The 22,396-nt window shown below is 42.0% G+C and overlaps 1 protein-coding gene and 1 long non-coding RNA gene across 5 annotated transcripts in view; one reads left to right on the top strand and one right to left on the bottom strand.

Annotated features, from left to right (window-relative positions):
- EDNRA (endothelin receptor type A) overlaps window positions 1–5,550 on the top strand; it is a 75,756-nt gene extending 70,206 nt beyond the window's left edge. For both annotated transcript variants that reach the window (XM_025268144.3, XM_006042124.4), the window contains one exon: window positions 3,020–5,550. In XM_025268144.3, the coding sequence (XP_025123929.1) occupies window positions 3,020–3,160 (141 nt within the window). In that variant the 3' untranslated portion in view covers window positions 3,161–5,550. The remainder of the gene's footprint in view (window positions 1–3,019) is intronic.
- Window positions 5,551–5,727: 177 nt separating this feature from the next.
- On the bottom strand, window positions 5,728–19,855 carry LOC123330007. Of its 3 annotated transcripts, XR_006545685.2 has the most exons (5): window positions 19,716–19,855; window positions 18,946–19,093; window positions 18,234–18,325; window positions 8,098–8,238; window positions 5,728–5,862 (listed from the first exon to the last, which is right to left on the bottom strand). It is a non-coding gene; the product is annotated as an uncharacterized LOC123330007 (long non-coding RNA). The 3 variants fall into 3 exon arrangements; XR_006640120.1 differs by lacking the exon at window positions 19,716–19,855 and having other exon boundaries at window positions 8,098–8,279; window positions 18,946–19,367; XR_006545683.2 differs by lacking the exon at window positions 19,716–19,855 and having other exon boundaries at window positions 18,946–19,361.
- Window positions 19,856–22,396: the final 2,541 nt, after the last annotated feature.

Here is a 22,396-nt window from a genome sequence, read left to right on the forward strand (position 1 = left end):
GGATCAAAATTGCATCTCCTAAATTGGAAGGTGGATTCTTTTTTTTTTAATCGGAGGATCATTGCTTTACAATATTGTGTTGGTTTCTGCCATACATCTGCCACAAGTCTCCATATGTCCCCGCCCTCCTGAACCACCTGCCACCTCCCACCCCATCCCATCTCTCTAGATTGCCACAGAGCGCCGGGCTGAGCCCCCTGTGACACACAGCAAATTCCTACCCGGCAGGCAGATTCTTTAGTGCTGGGCCGCCCATATGCAATAGTATATAATAGCAAATTCAATTGTTTTCATTTAATTAGAATTCTGTTTTTCTCTTCTGTCTTTTCTCTATTTTTATTTCTAATAGAGTATAATTGCTTCAGAATGCTTTATTAGTTTCTACTGTCCAGCAACGTGAATCAGTGATACATATACATTTTATATATATGTATATATCTTTTATATATATATCATATATATATCCCCTTTTATATATATATTTATCCTTCCCATTTATATATATATATATCCCCTTTTATATATATATCCCCCTTTTATATACATATATCCCCTTTTATATATATATATATATATATATATATATATCCTTCCCATTTAGGCCACCACAGAGCGCTAAGGAGAGTTCCCGTAGATTCTCATTAGTTCTCTATTTTATACATGGTATCGGTGGTGCGTATATGCCAATCCCAATCTTCCAGTTCATCCTACCACCTCCCTGTCCCCCTTGGCATCCTTAACATTGTTCTCTACATCTGTGTCTCTATTTCTGCTTTGTAAGCAAGTATTTTTTAAGAACAGCCAACTGTGTGTATTAGATATCCAACAGGCATGGCTCATTCCAGTTGTAAATAGCACTTTCATCAGCTGAACTTTTCAGAAGAGAAATGAAAATCACAATAGTACTTTCATCGGCTGAACTTTTCAAAAGAGAAGTGAAAATTGCATTTTGTTACCCAGAAAGAGCGTTAAATTGTCAGCATAACAGAAAAGCAATATATATTCAAACAACATACTCAAAAGTTAAAATAAAAAGAACTAATTTAGTAGCATGCCAATTTAGTATCATGCTTTGAAAAGAAATATTCCAAGTTGAGCTCCAAGGCCAACAGAATAGATTAAACTTATTCATGCCTTACATAGCCTTAGACTTTTAACCATAGTCTCAACAAAACATAAACTCATTGTTAAGAAAGCTCTTGCTAAATGCTACTTAATAGTATACTTCATAATAGTCTTTTCAAGAAAAGTAAATGTTTATGGCTCTGGAAATCTGAACTAATGTAATTTAATTCAAAATCAGTTTCCTTCCGTTCTTCAGACCTCCTTGTAGCTAAGCCAACACGTGTTCTCCAGAAGTTCCAAGTACTTCTCACTGAGGTATTATTTTTCCAGTTCCTAGAGTGATTTTAGCATAGAATTAGTCCTAAGTGAAATCCGCTGATTTTGGCCAGGATGTTTAACTTCATTTTATGGTGCATATTAGAAAGAGTAGCATAGAGTTCAAGGGTGCAGGATCTGGACGTGAACAGTCTTGATTTACATCCCAGCTCTGCACTAGCTATCTAAAACCAGATCCAAGTGGGGCCACTCCTGCTTCCTCAGTTTGTCCATCAGTAAATCAGATGCTGTATCTGTATCTGTATCAGATACTGTATCTATCTCAGAAGGTGGAATAAGTGGGTTCAGTGCTTGAGACAACACAAAGTCCTCGGTATGAGTTAATCAGTATTAGGGAAAGAAGAGAAGAAAAACACAAGTGAATACCTTCATGACTCCTGCAGTCTAAAAGGAGACAGACAGATATTAACCAGAGAATCACGGGCATCAATAAAACTTGGTACGGAAGTTCTTACTGCCACACTTTGGCAGTCTTTGGGGTCATGTTTACAAGTCATGAAATGCCCTAAGAAAGATTCTGCCATAAGAAATATTGACTAAAATACAGGTCATAACAAATACATTTATGTAATCTGGAGTAAAATCAGTTGCTAATTAGTTTACATGTTTTACATATAAATTAAAATTATATGTGACATGTAAATTTATATTACATATAAAATTAGTTTACATATACCCCCAGAGGGTAAGGGGGGAAAAAAATCCAGGTACGAACTCTTAGAAATTAAACACAATTTTGACTGATATTCATAAAAAGGCAGCATACCCAGGGGAAAGAGTCCAACAGAGAGAGTCCTGGGTTCTGAGTTCAGGTCTGCCTCTTCTCTAAGCCTCCCTGTTCTCATCCAGGAGGAAAATAGCACCTTCCCCCTAGGGCTGTTTAAGAGCCTCAGGTGAGGTGCCCAATGAAGAGAGGCACGCAGGCGGCACAGTAGAGGCAGGCCAGGCGCTTCCCAGTCCCTCCCACCCGTGGCCACCCCAAGTCATAGAGAAGTTCCCCCACCAACACTGCCTTCCTTTCCTCTTTGACTTGGTGAATCAACTAAAACAAGAAACACAGGATCTGTCATTTTGCACTAGAATAAACCATTAAACTTGGAGAAGACTCTTGAGAGTCCCTTGGACTGCAAGGAGATCCAACCAGTCCATTCTAAAGGACATCAGTCCTGGGGGTTCATTGGAAGGACTGATGCTAAAGCTGAAATTCCAATACTTTGGCCACATCATGCGAAGAGTTGACTCATTGGAAAAGACCCTGATGCTGGGAGGGATTGGGGGCAGGAGGAGAAGGGGACGGCAGAGGATGAGATGGCTGGATGGCATCACTGACTCGATGGACGTGAGTCTGGGTGAACTCCAGGAGTTGGTAATGGACAGGGAGGCCTGGAGTGCTGCGATTCATGGGGTCGCAAAGAGTCGGACACGACTGAGCGACTGAACTGAACTGAAACCATTTAACTTCTCCCTAGAGATTAAAACTCCCTACTCCAGATTACTGGCAAGGCCCACACTCTGTCCTCAAACACCTCTGGACATTCACCCCTTGTTGGTGAGCCTCTGTTTCTGCTGGGAACAGGCTGGTGGCCCCCTCTTAATCTGAGTCTGTTCCTCCTCCCAGTCTTGCCTCTGCTGCTGCTGTTACCAGTCCAAGAGCCTGATGACCTCGGTGCCCATGAATGGCACCAGCATCCAGTGGAAGAACCATGAACAAAACAACCATAACACAGAGAGGAGCAGCCACAAGGACAGTATCAACTAAACTGAAGGAACAGTTATCAGTGTGCTTCAAGCCCGACTGGAGGAAAAAATCAACACAGCACTGTGTCTCCAGGAATCTGTTCCATCCTTCTCTCACGACTCAGCCCCACCCCCTGGAAAAATGTTTTCCAAAACATTGAAGGGTTGACTGGTCTATACCCACAAATTCAACGAATCTTACTTCTTTGATTTATCTGATTTACCTATTTTGCATGTTATATTCAGCCCTAAAAAATGGTGGGAGTTGGCAGGGGGAAAGGAGATTGTTCAGTTAAACCAGAAGGATATTTACCACCTTTGCATGAAAATAGATTTTTTTCAAGTACATGGCAAACTTTCATGGTGGTTCTGTAGAATGTTCAATAAGACCAGTCACCGTGAAAAAGTTATAGAGACTGTAACAAGATTTTCTATTTTTTTTAAGTAATTTTGTTTTTTTGGCCAAACATAGTATGGGCTGAAGTCTCCTTTATTTGAAATATCATTCAGTGCCAGTATTTTTTAACTGCATAGTAACCTACAGATGATTTGAGCTCATTTACACATATTTTTGCCCCCCAAAACAAATAAAACGGAATTCAGGTGAGAAGTTAGGTTAGTGTTTCTCATGTCACTGGCTTATTTTTTTAAAACATAAATTCTTAAGCTTCAGGAGCTTACAGGACTTTAAAGCACAGACTGATATCCATATATGGCAGTTTAATAGCTGCTATGCAAACTTTTTAAGAACCTATATTTTCTTTTTTAATGGGGTTTCATATTAGGAGATCTTGTGCCTATTCTTCTGTTAAATTGAAAAATAATGCTTGACTCAAACAGTTCTGTTTTTCACAAGCCTAGTTTTTTAATGGAAGCATTTTATGTAAAATCAAAATACCATTTACTAAAATTTAAATGTTTGTATCATTTAACTATGTCCAGGACTTTCGGTGAAATGCACAGAAGTCCAGAACAAACCAAGAAAGAAAGGATTGCGTATTTTCAGAAGATCTGGAAATTCTCATTGAGGTTTATTTTTGGTAATAGTAACGTGTATATGTGTGTGTGCAAATATACACATATGTATCATGTATATATATACATGCATATACATATATACATGTATGTATATATTCCTTTGCTTTCTTTAAAAATGATAACTGGCAGTGAGACTTTTTTGGTCATTCCTTTTCCATGTAGGAATATGGAAAACATAATTTCAAAGTGGCCAGCTGAGTTTATTGTGTCAATGAAATATAATTACTCCCAGATGCCGCAATGAACTTAAGGTTCTTCATGTCCCTGGGTTTTCAGTATGAACCTAAATGCCTTCCCTACCCACACTCCTCACATGGTCACCATTTCAAAAGGCCTGCAGTGACTTCTGCTGGGCGTTTTCCACGATGTTTACAAACTGGGATTGCAGCAGCAAATCTTTTACTGTGTGTATATAAATATATGTGTATATAAACAACCGTAAATTTCTTTTAGCCAATTTTTCTATGATCGTCTCTGTGGAATGTATTCGTGTGTGTGGCATATGCATGTGGTCAGATGGTATGTATGGATTTCATGTAACCTAATATTAACGCCTTGCAGTTGTGCCAAAGCAAACACTCCAGATGGAATCTAGGTGGTTGTCCCTCACAACAACCAACCTGTCCGTTTTAATCTATCCATGTTCATAAATCTCGTGACCATGTTACCATTACAAATGAAATGTGAGAGGCCTCATGAAAAAGGATGAGCCAATGGATTTTTGACAATGGATTTGGGTTTTTTTGGTTGGTTGGTTAGTTGAAAAAAGCAGTATTGGGGATTGTATTTTGCTCCTGTGCTGGAGCAAAATTCATTAAAGTCTGAAGTATTATATTGTCCCAGTCCTCAACATGGTGATGAGACTGACAAGTGGGCAAATGCTTCTATCAGATTTCACCAGAAAAATGTCTGATGATACATTAGCTCAGCTGCTTCCTTGGGCTGTATTTCAGAACAGTCCTGTATAAAATGATATCAGGTGCCAGCCATCCAATTGCAGGCTCCTTTGTGTGTTAGCAGTCAAATTCCATTAGTCCACTGGTGCATCACAGGCAGTGATAGAGCCCATAACATAAGCTGTAGGTTCACACCATTGTGTTTAGACAGTGGTCTTTTTCTTTAAGATGCTTTGTCTCTTGCGTATCAAAAATGCATTTTACAAGTTCAGAAAGTCATAGATTTCTGAACAACCACACGGGCTTCCATGTGCATTTTGTTTATGGACCAGTAAGTGACTGTGGTTGATAAGTAGGAATATTTCCAGTTTCTACGTTTATCACATCTTTCCAAGTAAATCTGTAGAAATGAGCCAGAAGCCACGGCCCTGCACGGGCAGTGGCCCATAAGTACGAAATAAAAGTTTACAGAAGCCTCGTGAGTGTCTCTTCATTTGTATTAATACATAGTTCTATCTAGGAAACGTTTACCACACAGTGGTTGCAAACCTCTCCCGAGTTAATAGCCAGGTGAGTGGTTTTCAAACAGATAAGTCCTAACTGTATTGTATTCTCAACCAACTTTGTTGTATTGAACACTTAACAGTCCCATTCAATCCTTCATTCACCCTTCCTGTAAATTTTACTGAGCATCTACTATGTACCAGGAGTTCTTCTAGCGACCAGGGATATAGCAGGGAACAAAACAGGCCAAGTGCCTGTTCTCATGGAGCTTGCATCCTAGAAGAAGCTAGAAAATAAAAAACTATCGTCAATAAACAATATGTCAAGTGGATACCTGGACTCATGTATATATAACTGGTTATTTGACGTTTTCAACTAGGGAGGGGCTTCCCAGGTGGCACTAGTGGTAAAGAACCCATCTGCCAATGCAAGAGATGCAGGAGATGCAGGTTCGATACCCAGCTCAGGAAGATCCCCTGGAGGAGGGCATGGCAACCCACTCTAGTATTCTTGCCTGCTGAATCCCATGGGCGGGGGAATGTGGCAGGACACAGTCCATAGGGTCGCAAAGAGCTGGACACGACTGAAGCGACTTAGCACACATGCACACACAGCTGCTTAATAGATACACTACACCTAAAACTAAGCTCCTGATAGCTTTCTAACCTGTGCTGCCATATTATTCCTCTGCTCGTGTATTACTCAAAATTCTCCAGAGAAATAGAACCAATAGAATAGATAAATGATAGATAAAGAGAAGATTCTGTGGCCGCTGAGATATGTATGTCATGCTGTGCTGTCTACAAACTGAAGAAACAGGAAATTCAAAAGCATAATTCAGTCCAAATCCTAAGGCCTGAAACACAGGAGCTGATGGTAGAACTCCCAGTCCGAGGCCAAAACCCTGAGAACCATGGATGGCTCGCATGAGTCCCAGTGTCCAGAAGCCAGAGATCCAGGAGCACTGGTGTCATGAGCAGAAGATGGATGTCCCACGCCAAGGAGAGACAGAGGGAACTCATTCTGCATCCTACTTATTGTTCCCTCCAGGTGCTCTACTGATCCCTGATGCCTGTCCCCGCTGGCGAGAACAGATCTGCTCTAGTTAGTCTCCTGATTCAAGCCCTGATCTCTTCCAGAAACACCCTCACAGATACACCCAGAGATCATATCTTCCTAGCTATCTGGTTGTCCCTTAGCCCAGCCACGCAGCACCGAAGATAGACCGTCACAGCTCAAAGAGCCCCATCCCCTGAGCTGTCACGACAGAGTCGTGTCCCGTTTCTTTCTCTCAGCGCTTATACCCAACCCCATCCTCAAATTATCTCCAGAAACTGACTCTCTCTCTCCACCTCCCTTTTCTAAGCCACCACTATCTCCTGATCTCTTGCCAGGATAACTGCAATTGGATCCCAAATGCCTCCTTTTTTCCAGCCTTGGAAACACCGTACTCTAACGGGAGCCTATCAACCACCGTAGTGGTCTAAAGGTGCTGACATTTCCAAGGTAGGCGAACCAGCAATGGGGAGTTTTCTAATAACAGCCAAAGTAAGAAAAAGCCCACTAGCACAAGCCTGGAAGGTTGTGACATGAGAAGGTGCTAGCCACAGCTGGTGTGGGTGTTCTGAAGAAGGTTAGTCTAGAGTGTAACAAAGATGAAAAAGAGCATTTTAAGTCCTGGCTCTGGTTTTCCCTGATGCTTTCCCATAGCTTAAGCAAGCAAACTAGCATATTTACCTTTGTCCCTCACTATTTACATTTAGTTTTCTCTTGCTTACAATATACATATTCTAAGAACATCTCAGCTGATTTATCTTTTCTTACTGCTGTTTTTAAATTAAGAGACCATGTATTTTAGAGTAGCTTTAGTTTTACCTTCCCCCCAAAAAATTGATTGGCAAATCCAGAGAGCTCCCTGTGCCCACTTCTCCCAGATTTCTCATACACAGCTCCCCGCTATTATCTACTCCTTGTGTTGCTGCTACTACTGCTAAGTCGCTTCAGTCGTGTCCGACTCTGTGCGACCCCAGAGACGGCAGCCCACCAGGCTCCCCCGTCCCTTGGATTCTCCAGGCAAGAACACTGGAGTGGGTTACCATTTCCTTCTCCAATGCATGAGTGAAAAGTGAAAGTGAAATCACTTAGTCGTGTCCGACTCTTAGCAACCCCATGAACTGAAGCCTACCAGGCTCCTCCATCCATGAGATTTTCTAGGCAAGAGTACTGGAGTGGCTTGCCATTGCCTTCTCCAACTCCTTGTGTTAGTGGGGTATATATGATGAACCAATACTGAAATATTGTTAACTAAAGCCCATAGTTTACAGTAGGGTTCGCTCTTTTGTGTTGCACATTCAATGGATTTTGACAAATGGAGAGTCACAGTTATCTACCATTGTGGTATCTTTCAAGATAGATTCACTGCCCTGAAGCCCCTCTGGGCTCCACCTTTCCTCCCCTCCTCCTGTCCCTCTTGATTTAGCTTTTCACTCAACACAGATGTAGTAAACACCCACCACATTACCTTGTGCTCGTTGCCAGGAACGTGAGATTGGAGGCAAATAAATACCTGCGCTGACGTGCTTCGTGGAGACTCTGTAGCTGTCGGCATCAAGGACAGTAATGGCACAAAGGCAAGAGCAGTCCAAGTTCTTGAAAACTTCAGCTGGTGACATCAGTGAACAGTGTGAAGGCTCTTCTATAATTCTTCTTTTTACAACTTTAAAAACAATTCACTATCCACATGGCTTGCAGGATCTTTTCTCCCCAAAACAAGGGATTAAACCTGGGCCCCAGCAGTGAAAGCACAAGTCCTAACCACTGTACTGCCAGGGAATTCCCTGAAATCCTTATTTTGGTGAGTATAATCGTGTCACTGCTACAGAATTACATAACATGAAGCAATATAGCATTGTCTCTACATTAGAAGCTTTTTAAAGGTCTGTAAAGGGAATTCCATGGTGGTCCAGCGCTTAGGGCACCTCACTTTCACTGCCAAGGACCCAAGGGCCTAGGTTCCGTCCCCTGGTCAGAGGCCTAAGACCTGGCAAGTGGCATAGCCCCCCCCAAAAAAAGAAGTAAAAATAATAAATATCTGCAAATGTACGTTATTCTCCATACAAAAATAAAGCTACCCAGCATAACTTAAGTTATTATGGGAGCAAAACAAATTAGAGATTAAGTCCAGGAAATAGCCAACACAAATGTGAATCTTTCATTATTACCTCTATTGCTATTTTCAATGGTATTGTCAGTCCACGAGAGTGTATTAAACACTATGTATGTGCAGAGTGAAGAAAAGACACTGTCAGTCTTCCAAAACCTTTCCAGGCCTGAAATTCTGATTCCTGTGTTTGAAACATAACCTAGCACCATACTGAATTTACTGACTTTTCTCCATACTTCAAACAAGCAGAGTTAAGTCAAGGCACAAGTCGACCATATGCAGTTGAATGTTTCTAAAATTCCGATGGAGTCTTCACACTGAAAAACCTCAGGGGTTTTTAACAGTCCTTCACTCGAGAAGCTACTGTCACTCTCTTCCATAAGTAGTCACAAAAACAAACTAGAACCTATATTTGGTCAGCACTGATATGCCTGCTTTTTCGTTTCTAAACCTGAAAGGAGACAAGCCACGGTCCTTAGAATCAGGGAATGAAGAAATATTGGAAGTTGTAACTACAAAGTCAGCTTTCCCTATGAAGCAAGCTAGCAAAGGTCACTTGATTTGATTAAGTCAGAAATCCTAATATCTTACAGTTTCCCAAGACTTTAGCATCGACATTATTCAGTTGACTTTCTATTTCTTCCTGGGAGGTAATAAATTAGGAACAGCAATGCCAACCTAGATAGAATCAGAAGAGTCATGGAATCTTGCTAAGGGGACATAGAGAATTCCACAGATTTTTCCTTTTTGGTCCTCATTCACAGTCCCCTTACCTAATTTATGTACATGGAACTGATCATCTTTTACTTGAATCTGATTCCATGACGGTGGAGACAATTGTGTACTTGGTGTCATGTGGCAGATTTGTCCCAGATGGGAGAGGGCAAGAGATGCTGCCCAGACCACATGGGATCACACAATCGGCCAAACCACAGGCCCCAGGCATAGCCTATCTGCCTCCATCGACACGCGTTTTTACAGAATAAGACATTTCTTCATGAACTATACCTATGTCTCTCAGAGTGTAACAAGTCTGGCTAACTACAGTTAAATTCTTGCATTTTTAACATATCCTGAAATGAGAAAATCTGCTAAACGTGATCAAGGGGAACATATGTACCTTTTAGCTTTCAGGGCAAACATTCACACATAATGAAAATTTGATCTTCCAGGTCCAGGCTTTTGTCTATTTTACGCAACCCAGTGGGGTTTGGCCTGGATCACTCGTTCTCAATCAAGACTGTGATGGAGGGGTAGAAGTCTGTGGACCAGCTTAGGCCAAGATGGGCCAACTCCTGGAACTGGAGTTGGGGAGCGGGGGGTGCGGGCAGTAACATCTCAAAGGAAAACCCACATCACCTTAGAAAAGGAGAGAATAGCTGAGCCACTTCTCCACTCCATCTTTAAGCAGATTTCTCCATTTATAAGGATATATCCCACTCCTCCTATTTTCTGCTGCTTTTTCACATTTTTCCCTCAGTTAATTCCTCAATTTTTATCATTTCTTTAAAAGTAACTTTTCCTCTTCAAATTATAAAAAATAAAATAGCTATAGGATATATTTAAAGCCAGTGCAAACAAAACAATAATGAATGATCCATGTATGCAAAGAGAGGAAATTCCTCTACCTGGGGCATTTTATATATACATAAGTTCGATCCCTGGGTCAGGAAGATCCCCTGGAGAAGGAAATGGCAACCCACTCCAGTATTCTTGCCTGGAAAATCCCATGGATGGAGGAGCCTGGTGGGCTACAGTCCGTGGGGTCGCAAAGAGTTGGACACAACTGAGCGACTTCACTTTAATATATAATATGTATGCAATATAATATATATAATGCCTTATTCTTCAATATCTTGCATTTAATTTATCCAGTTCCTTTGTTATCACAAACAAGCTGTACATTTACTGTACATCTTTGTATGAGTCTCCATGGAGATATTGGAGAAGGCAATGGCACCCCACTCTAGTACTCTTGCTTGGAAAATCCCATGGACAGAGGAGCCTGGTGGGCTGCAGTCCATGGGGTTGCGAAGAGTTGGACACGACTGAGCAAATTCACTTTCACTTTTCACTTTCATGCACTGGAGAAGGAAATGGCAACCCACTCCAATGTTCTTGCCTGGAGAACCCCAGGGGCAGGGGAGCCTGGTGGGCTGCCGTCTATGGGGTCGCACAGAGTCGGACACGACTGAAGTGACTTAGCTCCATCCCAGCAGCAGCAGCCACAGAGATATGTGTGATTTCTCTAGGAAAATTAAAGAGGAGCAGGATTGCAGTCAATTCATACATCCTGCCAAACTATATCCAGAATGGCCCGCCAGTCCTGGGTGATCCATTATGAAAGATTTCAGGGCTCTCAGTGCCTTGCAATTGTTCCTCTTTATGTGGGTGCCATCACACTGGGGGACCCTGCCATTACGTCTCTGTAGCAGACAGTTGGACACCTGACCAGATCCTCTTGGATCCTTTGTACTAGCTCTGTTCACCCATCTCCAGTTTCGGTGTTTTTGCTACTCTCTGCGCCTGCACCTGTCAGCGGCCTGCCCTTGGACACTGGAGCCTTCTAGCATGAAAGGAGAAGAGGAGGAGCCTGGGGATTTTACACCCTCTTCCATTGCCACCATGACCTATAGCCAAGGACTGGCCAGTGTGGGAGTGTAAAAGCCCAGCTCTTGTGTCTCTGGGTGGGTGGTAAACAGCAAGCACCCCCAGAGAACAGGCTGAGTCTGCAGCCTCACCTGAAACATCACCTTAATAAAGATGAGGCAGCATCTTCCCTTTCCCTCACTGGTTTCTGCTGTGGGACTGTGCCTTAACAAACCACGGACACCCAGACACCTGCCTTGAGGTCTTCTAGAAGAATCTGACCAAAGACAGCACACATTTCTATCTCACTGCTGAACTTAAATGGCAAATTACAAGACACTGAACATGTCAGATTCTTTAGCATACTAAATGATAACTGGTATTTGAAACCACTTTTGATTTTTCTCTGAGGCATCGGAGTATACATGAGAGCTCTCTGCTAACTAGCAATCCAAACTTCCTCAGCCACAGTCCTATTGGCTTTGAAGACCCACTTAACCACTCTAGGACCTCCATTACAGGCTCCTTGGAGTATGGCAGTTAAGTTTTTCTGTATATCCAAACATTCCTCATATAAGAATTCAGCTGCAATTTCTCTTAGGAGGACATGTCTCTCCCAAGTGGCTGCCAAATGAAGGTGTAGGTCTTTTGTGTATGAAGCTAGAACTGTATGAAGCTAGAAATCAATGAGAAGGCAAGCAACATTAGTCAGTTGTTGGTTGGGAAGTGCCGGCCACAAGCACAGTTCACTCTTTCAAAGGGTTTGCCCACGAGCCAAGATGACAAGGTGAGGAAGGCAAGGTCAAAGGAAAGGTTTTTATCTCTTCAAGAGAAAGACAACCAGGGACTTCCCTGGCGGTCCACTGGCTAAGACTCCACACTCCCAATGCAGGGGATTGGGACTCAATCCCTGATCAGGGAACTAGATCCCACATACTTTAACTAAGAGTTCACACGCTGCAACTAAAGATCCTGCATGCCTCAACTAAGACAACTAGGACCCAGTGCAGCCAAAAACATAAATATTTTTTTAAAAAGAAAGAGAAAAACAACCTCAGCAATTTTAAGACAGTAGAATTAGGTCAGTGATAGGAACAGATCATGCATGAATGAAAAAAAGAAGAAGAAAATAATTTATGGATCAAGCTCCCATACAAGACAAAAGAAAATGCAAATGGCAGCCTTGGGAAAGAAGTATTCTTCTTCACTGCTGCTATTGCTGCTAAGTCGCTTCAGTCGTGTCCGACTCTGTGTGACCCCATAGATGGCAAACCAACAGGTTCCGCCGTCCCTGGGATTCTCCAGGCAGGAACACTGGAGTGGGTTGCCATTTCCTTCTCCAGTGCATCAAAGTGAAAAGTGAAAGTGAAGTCACTCAGTCGTGCCCGACTCTTAGTGACCCCATGGACTGCAGCCTACCAGGCTCCTCTGTCCATGGGATTTTTGAGAAATCAAGGTGAGTAATCAACAACATCTGTTTCTTTCAGTTCAGTTCAGTTCAATTGCTCAGTCATGTCCAACTTTTTACACCTCCATGGAATGCAGCATGCCAGGCTTCCCTGTCCATCACCAACTCCCAGAGCTTACTCAAACTCATGTCCATTGAACTGGTGATGCCATCAAACCATCTCATCCTCTGTTGTCCCCTTCTCCTCCCACCTTCAATCTTTCCCAGCATCAAGGTCTTTTCAAATGAGTTAGTTCTTCACATCAGGTGGCCAAAGTATTGTAGCTTCAGCTTCAACATCAGTCCTCCCAGTGAACACTCAGGACTCATCTCCTTTAGGAAGGACTGGTTGGATCTCCTTGAAGTCCAAGGGACTCTCAAGAGTCTTCTTCAACACCACAGTTCAAAAGCATCAATTCTTCAGTGCTCAGTTCTTTAGTCCAACTCTCACATCCATACATAACTATTGGAAAAACCATAGCTTTGACTAGATGGACCATTGTTGGCAAAGTAATGTCTCTGCTTTTTAATATGCTGTCTAGGTTGGTCATAGCTTTGCTTCCAAGGAGCAAGCATCTTTTAATTTCATGGCTGAGGTCACCATCTGTAGTGATTTTGGAGCCCCAAAAAATAAAATTTCTCACTGTTTCCATTGTTTCTCCATCTATTTGCCATGAAGTGATGGGACCAGATGTCATGATCTTAGTTTCCTGAATGTTGAATTTTAAGCAAACTTTTTACTCTCCTCTTTCACTTTCATCAAGAGGCTCTTTAGTTCTTTGATTTCTGACATAAGGGTGGTATCATCTGCAAATCTGAGGTTATTGATGTTTCTCCCAGTTACCTTGATTCCAGCTTGTGCTTCATCCAGACTGGCATTTCACACGCTGTACTCTCCCTATAAGTTAAATAAGCAGGATGACAATACACAGCCTTGACGTACTCCTTTCCCGATTTGGAACCAGTCTGTTGTTCCATGTCTGGTTTTAACTGTTGCTTTTTGACCTGAATACAGACTTTTCAGGAGGCAGGTGAGGTGATCTGGTATTCCCATCTTGTGAAGAATTTTCCACAGTTTATTGCGATCCACACGGTCAAAGGCTTTGGCGTAGTCAATAAAGCAGAAGTAAATGTTTTTCTGAAACTCTCTTGCTTTCTCAATGATCCAGTGGATATTGGCAGTTTGATCTCTGGTTCCTCTGCCTTTTCTAAATCCAGCTTGAACATTTTCAAGTTCACAGTTCACATACTGTTGAAGCCTGGCTTTTACAATTTTGAGCATTACTTTGCTAGCATGTGAAATGAGAGCAATTGTGCAGTAGTTGGAACATTCTTTAGCATTGCCTTTCGTTGGGACTGGAATAAAAACTGACCTTTTCCAGTCCTGTGGCCACTGCTGAGTTTTCCAAATTTGCTGGCACATTGAGTGCAGCACTTTCACAGCATCAACTTTTAGGATTTGAAATAGCTCAACTGGAATTCCATCACCTCCACTAGCTTTGTTTGTAGTGATGCTTCCGAAGGCCCACTTGACTTCACATTCCAGGATGTCTGGCTCTAGGTGAGTGATCATACCTTTGTGATTATCTGGGTCATGAAGATCTTTTTTGTACAGTTCTTCTGTGTATTCTTGCCACCTCTTCTTAGTATCTTCTGCTTCTGTTAGGTCCATACCATTTCTGCCCTTTATTGTGCCCATCTTTGCATGAAATGTTCCCTTGGTATCTTTAATTTTCTTGTAGAGATCTCTAGTCTTTCCCATTCTATTGTTTTCCTCTATTTCTTTGCATTGATCACTGAGGAAGGCTTTCTTATCTCTCCTTGCTATTCTTTGGAACTCTGCATTCAGATGCTTCTATCTTTCCTTTTCTCCTTTGCCTTTAGCTTCTCTTCTTTTCTCAGCTATTAGTAAGGCCTCCTCAGACAACCATTTTATCTTTTTGCATTTGTTTTTCTTGGGGATGGTCTTGATCACTACCTCCTGTACAGTGTCACGAACCTCTGTTTCTTTAGGCATGTGATTTCCTATTTCTACTCATGAATGTCCTCTGTCTATATTAACGATAAGGACAGGCCTGTTTCTACTATAGGTATAAGAGTGTCCTTTCAAAATCATACCCTCAGGAATTTCCTGGAAAGATACGCACACAAATAAAATCTGAATGAACTCTTCAACTCCTCACTGGAGGGACTCAGGGAAGATAGACCTACAGGTAGAGCTGGAGGTTTCCATCCACACTCAAGGCTGTCCAGAGATGCCAGGGAAATATAACCGTATGACTTTCCTATAATGAATGTGTATTAATCTGTAAACAGCATACGTAGAAAAAGAAAGTTTATCTAATTTTTGGCGGTGATAGTGTTAAAGTTTCTTCGGTTTACCAGTTGTATTAGTCAAGGTTCTTCAGAGAAAGAGAACCAACATAATATACATATTTAGCTACATATAAGAGCTTTGGGCTTCCCAGATGGCTCAGTGGTAAAGGATCCACCTGTAAAGCAGGAGAGACACAGGTTTGAACCCCTGGGTCAGGGAGATCTCCTAGAGAAGAAAAAGGCAACCCATTCCAGTTTTCTTGCCTGGGAAATCTCATGGGCAGAGAAGCCTGGTAGGCTACAGTCCACTGGGTCACAAAGAGTCAGACATGACTTAGTAGACATGACTAAACATAAGACATAAGAGATTTATTACAGGAATTAGCTTGCATGGTTGGATGATGCTCTCTTGCATTGTTGAGAGAAATCTTATTCAGTCTATCAAATGCCAGTCCCCCTCTCCCAGAGACACTCTTACAGACACACCCACAAGTAACATTTTAGGAATGTCCCTAGTGGTTCAGTGGCTAAGACTTCACACTCCCAATGCAGACTAGATTCAATCCTTGGTCAGAGAAGTAGATCCCACACACTACAGCTGAAGGTCTCGCATGCTGCAACAAAGACCAAGCAAAGCCAAATAAAGAAAATAAACATTTTTTTAAACAAGAAATAACATCTTACCAACTATCTGAGCATCCCTAGTCCAAATCAAGTAAAAATAAAAATAGCACATAAAGTTAATCATCATAGTGATGTAACAAATACTCAAGATAAATCAAAACCATTCCATGATATGCTTCCTTGGAGAATTTATCAGGGAAAATAAATTTTCATAAAGCTGGATAATAATACTATCCACATAACTATGCCTTAAAGCCTTTATTTTACAAACATCTCCTACTCTCATAGCCATTCTATGCTAAAGAGTCTTTCTCAGTCTTCCAAATCTATTAGTCAAGGGTGGCTGGTGGAGATAAAGCCCTGAAGTGGTCCAACATGTTTCCTTGCCCTTCCTCTGTGTATCCGTAGAGAATCTATAACATGCTAGACCGTTTTCTAACTCCTCCCTCTTCACTGAGGGCTCCATTTCCAAAATTCATCAGGCAGAAGGAGCCTGAGTTGTACTTCCTCCACCATGGACCCTCCATGTCTCGCATTCCACATCATTTTCAGGTATCCGGCAATTGCATTATGCTGTAAATTGCACAATTCTTTGGGCTTGGTTACTTGGTGCAACCACACACTTGCCATCAGTCCAACATCCCAGAGTCTCTTTCAATCAAAAAGCAGCAAGGTCATGGGAACTTTGTATTCTACTGAACCATAAATTAATTCAGGCAAAATAATGGCGTAACTTCTGACCATGCTGGGGATCACTCATCATTCCACCAGGTTGTCCCAATACTCCAGGGAACGCTGTGTGGTCACAGCTGAATACTCTCATCTGAAATTTATACTATATGACATGATCTTACAAGCTCTTGACTCTGTGGATCAGACAGTGTGCAACACGTAAAAGGTTGTCATTCTGATTTCAGCTTAAAGGTCACTTCCTCTGAGGGACCTCTCCTGACCACATAATGTAAATGAGTCACCCATTCAGTCTATCATTTCACTCTGTTTTAATTCTCTGCATAGCACACATGGTTACATGACATTTTTCATGCTCATTTAAGTTGGTCTACTGTCGGCTCCCTTCCACTCTATAAAGGATCTGGTCTATCTTGTTTATTGTAATATTATTCCCAGTGCCTGGGGAATAATTCTGGCCTTCCCAGGTGGCTCAGTGGTAGAGAATCTGCCTGCCAATGCAGGAGACAAGGGTTCAATCCCTGTGTTGGGAAGATTTCCCTGGAGGAGGAAATGACAACCCACTCCAGTATTCTTGCCTGGAGAATCTCATGGACAGAGGTGCCTGGCAGGTTACAGTCCCTGCAGTCTCAAAGAGTCAGACACGACGTACTGACTGAGCACACAGGCACACTAGAATAATTCTGAATGGCACAGAGGAACCCCCAGTATGAATATGTTAAATGAATTAAATCAAGGTAACAATAAAAATGACTAGGAGGCTACTTTTTAATAAAGGATGGTCAGAGAAGGTCATTCTGGGATGACAACTTTTTAGTTAAAATGTATATAATGAAAATTACATAAGAGTACAGGGTTTTGATTATTACATCAGCCTGCATGTTTTTAATTTGATATTAGACTGTTCTTGTGAACAAAAGCTTTATAACTATTGATGAGTGACCCAAAAAATTATGAACTTGGCCCAAGAATTCAACAGAACAGGTATAAGACTGAACCTACAGAGTGGGTTTAAAGGAGGTAATGAAACGGACTTCCCTGGTGGTCCAATGTGTTTAGACTTCATGCTTCCACTGCAAAGGGTACAGATTCAGTCCCTGGTCAGGGAACTAGGATCCCACATACTGGTGGCACAGCCAAAAGTAAATAATTTTTAAATCAAATAAAAGAGGTAATAAGAGAAATCAGTTCATGGGGTCGCAAAGAGTCAGACACAACTTAGTGACTGAACAATAAGAAAAATAATTGTCAATGCTTCCCCGAACATTTTCCTTTTCAATATTCCAGAATTTTTTTTTCTCTGAAGGTTCATCCATCACTTAATCACCTGAGGGAATGGGATGGCAGGTACCATCTAGAACAAAAATCCACAGCGGAAGACATGATGAGAGAAGTATCCGCCAGAATCCACCAGAATGGAAAGAACACATGCTCTTCTGATGAGCAGTGGGAAAGCCTCGTGGGGAACACTATGCACATTCCACCTGGATTCTTTCGGGTTTCATGACTCCTACCTACACTCCTAAGATTTAGCCAGTTGAGGTGCTGGTTGATTGTGGAGGCAGAAATCAGGCAAAGAAAGACAAGACAGAAGGCTCGGGATGGTGAATCGCGCCCTTTGTAGGAAAAGGCCCTGTACACTACAGTTACTATTTAAAACACATGAGCAGACCACCTCGGCTGACCTAAACCAACGTGGTTGTCTGCAGCTAAAGACAAATAAGTATGAGTGACTAGAGAGAGAGGATTGTGCTAACTATCCTCAAGTCTCCCATGTAGAAGGATATAGAAGTTCCCATTGCTCCCAGAGAAGGTCACGGAAGCTTACCAAGAGTCAAGTCCAGGGAGCTTGCCTTTGGGTCATCAGAGAGAGCTGCGATGACACTGAGGTCCACAGGGAGACAGGGGAGGTCAGAGAGCCTGGAGAGGACAAGGCTGGACATTTCAGCAGTGGATACAGCAAGAACAGGTCACTCCCTGCAGAGGGGATGGTGTATCTTGACCGGTGAGCCACAGATATTACATAAGCTCCCTTTTGCACCCAGACACCAACTTGGGCATAAGGAGGAAGAAAGGAAACTCTTCAGAAGAGAAACAACTCTGCTGCGTGCATGCTAGGTCACTTCAGTCATGTCTGACTCTTTGCAATGCTATGGACTGTAGTCTGCCAGGCTCTGCTGTCCAGGGGATTCTCCAGGAAAGACTACTAGAGTGGCTTGCCATGCCCTCCTCCAGGGGATCTTCCAGACCCAGAGATTGAACCTGAGTCTCTTGCATCTCCTGCATTGTCAGGCAGGTACTTTACCACCAGTGCCACCTGGGAAGCCCCAACAACCCTGGTAGGAAGTTGGAATTTTTAATTGCTTAAATATGAGTATATAGACACCCACACAAATGAACCTATTAAACTGAAATAAGCTAAATTACCTGTTAATCATGAGATTTAAAAAATGACTTTCTACAATCACCAGAAATTTAAGTAGGTGCAGAGGAAGAAGTCAAGTATAGAAACAGAGAAGTTAAACTTATCTTATAGTCACCTTAGATTGATTCCGGCTTTACTGTACTCTGTACATACAGCACAAGTGTCTGTTTCTAATGTTCCAAACTGAGATGCTCAAGCATGCTGAGTCCAACTCACAAATCTCCTCATCAAGTGTCCAAGGATCTTCTTAATCTTTAGTTGTCCTGGAGGCAGACATAGAGTACCAATAAGAGAGTAGCTTCCTCTATGTGCTGTAGAGTCAAGGAGAGCAGAAACAGGTAGGCATTGCTTCCACACCACAGCGGATGTATCATTTATGGGCAGGACACTTAAGGCCGGCAAAACGAAATTCCCAGTAAAGATGGGCAACATTGCTGGCGTAACCTTGAACTTCCCTGGCAGTGACGCCTCCCTCCAAGCCCTGTGTTCACCTCCACACCCCTGTATACACCACTTCTCCCTTCCTCAGCCTCTTCCAATTAAACCTTCTCCCTTCCTCAGCCTCTTCCAATTAAACTAACCTCTTCCAATTAAACCTTCCAATTAAACCTTCTTCTTCTGTTGCCTATTTACTCTTTTCCTAACATAGTGGCTATTAATGACTAACAGCTAGAGCTGTGACCATTTGGTAAACCTGGATGCCATAGCATCCATTTCTTCTGTTCAGGAGTAGGAAGTGTTTTCTCCAGAAGCACTATTTCCAGATCTCCCATTCCTGGAAGGAAAGAGAGAGCTTTGTTTCCCATGCTTCAGAAGGTCATCCAAACATTCTCCATCCCCAGTAAGAAAAATGACTTCTATTAATACCAAAAAGAAAAGACAGACCTGAGAGAGTTTGGTGGACAAAGAGACTGACTCTAGTAAAACAAGAGGGTTAACCAAAATAAGAGAAAATGTGAGATTCAGAAAAAACAGAGGCTCCAACACAGGAGAGAGGCAAAGAGACTTCCCAGAATAAGAGTGAAGAGAAATCCCAGGGTGACAGCTGAGCAGCAGCTGGCCTACAGCAATCAGTCCAGATGGGAGCAGGAGGACAGAAAGTTCTGGAAAGGGGGTCTTGTCTTCAGAGAAAAAAAGACAAAATTAGTAGATGATCTAATATTGTCCAAATTACAACTTTACTCCATTGGGGTAATTAGAGAAGGAAAATTGCATGTGTGTGTGTGTGTGTAAGACAGAAGGGGCAGTGGGATTGACTGAGGTAAGATCTCATTTACTCTGAAAAGAAGCTAAAAAGTAATGCATAAATTTGACAAATCCATGGAAATGCCATGTAACCATTGTTCAAAAATATGGAGTTAAATACTAGTAAAAAACTGTTAAAAAGTTGAAAGTGGTTGCGAACTATGGTGCTGGAGAAGACTGTTGAGAGTTCCTTGACAGCAAGGGGATGAAACCAGCCCATCCTAAAGGAAATCAACTCTGAATATTCATTGGGAGGACTGATGCTGAAGCTGAAGCTCCAATACCTCGGCCACCTGATGTGAAGAGCTGACTTGTTGGAAAAGACCTTGATGCCAGGAAAGATTGAAGGCAGGAGGAGAAGGCGACAACAGAGGATGAGATGGCTGGATGGCATCACTGACTCAATGGACATGAGTTTGAGCAAACTCCAGAAGACAGTGAAAGACAGGGAAGCCTGGTGTGCTGCAGTCCATGGGGTCACAAAGAGCCAGGCAGGACTCAGCGACTGAACAACAACTGGGGAGTAGGTCCCAAGAAAGGAAAAGGAGGGGCAGGGTCTTTTTTATTAGCTGTGGTGTATTAAAGATCATCACAAAGTCATTGAAATTCTTCCCACGGAGGCCTGGGATATATTTTGCCTCCCCACAAATGAATTCGGACTGGCCTGTAACTGCTTCCCAGTAATAGGCCTGACACGCTACCATTTCCAGTCCTGGCTTTTAAGATTAGAAGTTTCCAGTGTGGGCTCATGAATCCCTGAACCAACATGGAAAAAGACCAACACCTCCCTCAAGAGACCACACAGAGAGGCCCTGAGACAGCATTGAGAGAGAAATAACCAGCCAAGCCCAACCTTCTAGTCACTCCACCAAGACACCAAACATCTGAACAAGACAGTCTTCAAACAGCCAGACCGGACCAGACACAGGCTGATCACCACCAGCCAATACCACATGTAACTGAAGACTCACCCAGACAAGCCCTGCTTCAATTCCTCATCTGCAAATCATGAGACAATAAAATCACAGTTGGTTTAACCATTTACATATTGGAGTACTTTGTTGTACATCGATAGATAACTAGAACCTAAGTCTTTTCATATTGATACTTGAGTAGTAAGTTTTTAGTACTAATCTTTTAAATGTACATGAGTCATTTTCATTAAAACAGAAATTAATTTGAAATACTTTGGCGACTTTCCTGGTGGTCCAGTGATTAAGAATCCGCCTGCCAATGCAGGGGACACAAGTTCCATCCCTGGTCTGGGAAGATTCCACATGCCTAGGGGCAACCAAGCCTGTGCACCATGACTGCTGAAGCCCACAGTAAGAGAGCTCCACAAGAGAAGCCACTGTGATGAGAAGCATATGTGTCGCAAGGAAGAGCAGCCCCCACTCGCTGAAACCAGAGGAGGCCCAGGCACAGCCACGGAGACCCAGCACAGCCAAAAACAAAGAAATAAATAAAATTTTAAGGTTCGTTTGCTCTGAATAAGGTCAATATACCGGATTGATGTCAGTGTCATGGTTTCAACATTGTGCTGTAGTTATACAGCCTGTTACCATCCGGGGAGACGGAGGAAGGATGTAGGAGGTCGCTATTTTTCACAACTGCACGAGACTCTACAGTTCTCTAAAAATGAAAAGCTTAAAAAATAACAAGTTTGAATGTTTATATCTTGTCACATTTATATATTTTTAACAAAAAGCATGTCATACTTTACATATCATCTACATTTTTCCATTTAATACATTTTATACCTATTTCCAGTCCAGCATTTAAAGATATAGTTTATTAATTTAAGTGACTGCATAATATTCCACTGTGTGGATTTACTGAAAGTTAGTTAGCTAGCAATTTACTGATGGATATTTAAGTTATTTCTCTTTCTAGCGACAACATACTCGAACAGATCAGAATTTTAAGTTCCCTTTGAGTTACAAAATCAGAGGCTGGGAAATATGGCAATATTCACCCTACTCTAAACTGAAGGCGCTTACTTCTATACTTCTTACAATAATTCCTTTCTTATCTAGATATCTTCCACAATTATAGAATCATTAATCCTTTTAAATCCAGGAAATGCCCATATATATATATATATATATATGTATAACTAGCTCAGCTTCTGGCTAGCAAATTGCAACTCAAACTGCTAGATGTCTGGAAAAAAGCACAATAATTAAAACTCAAAACCTGAGCCCTGAGTCACCCTGCATTTGAAGGGGTTTCAGAAAAAAAATGAAACCAGGAAAGAACTGATCTTGAAAACTAGGTCTCAAATATCAGTGTTTCCAATACTCATCCTCCCCAAATAATTA

Source organism: Bubalus bubalis, chromosome 17, assembly GCF_019923935.1.
Source record: "Bubalus bubalis isolate 160015118507 breed Murrah chromosome 17, NDDB_SH_1, whole genome shotgun sequence".
NCBI classification, from domain to species: domain Eukaryota; kingdom Metazoa; phylum Chordata; class Mammalia; order Artiodactyla; family Bovidae; genus Bubalus; species Bubalus bubalis.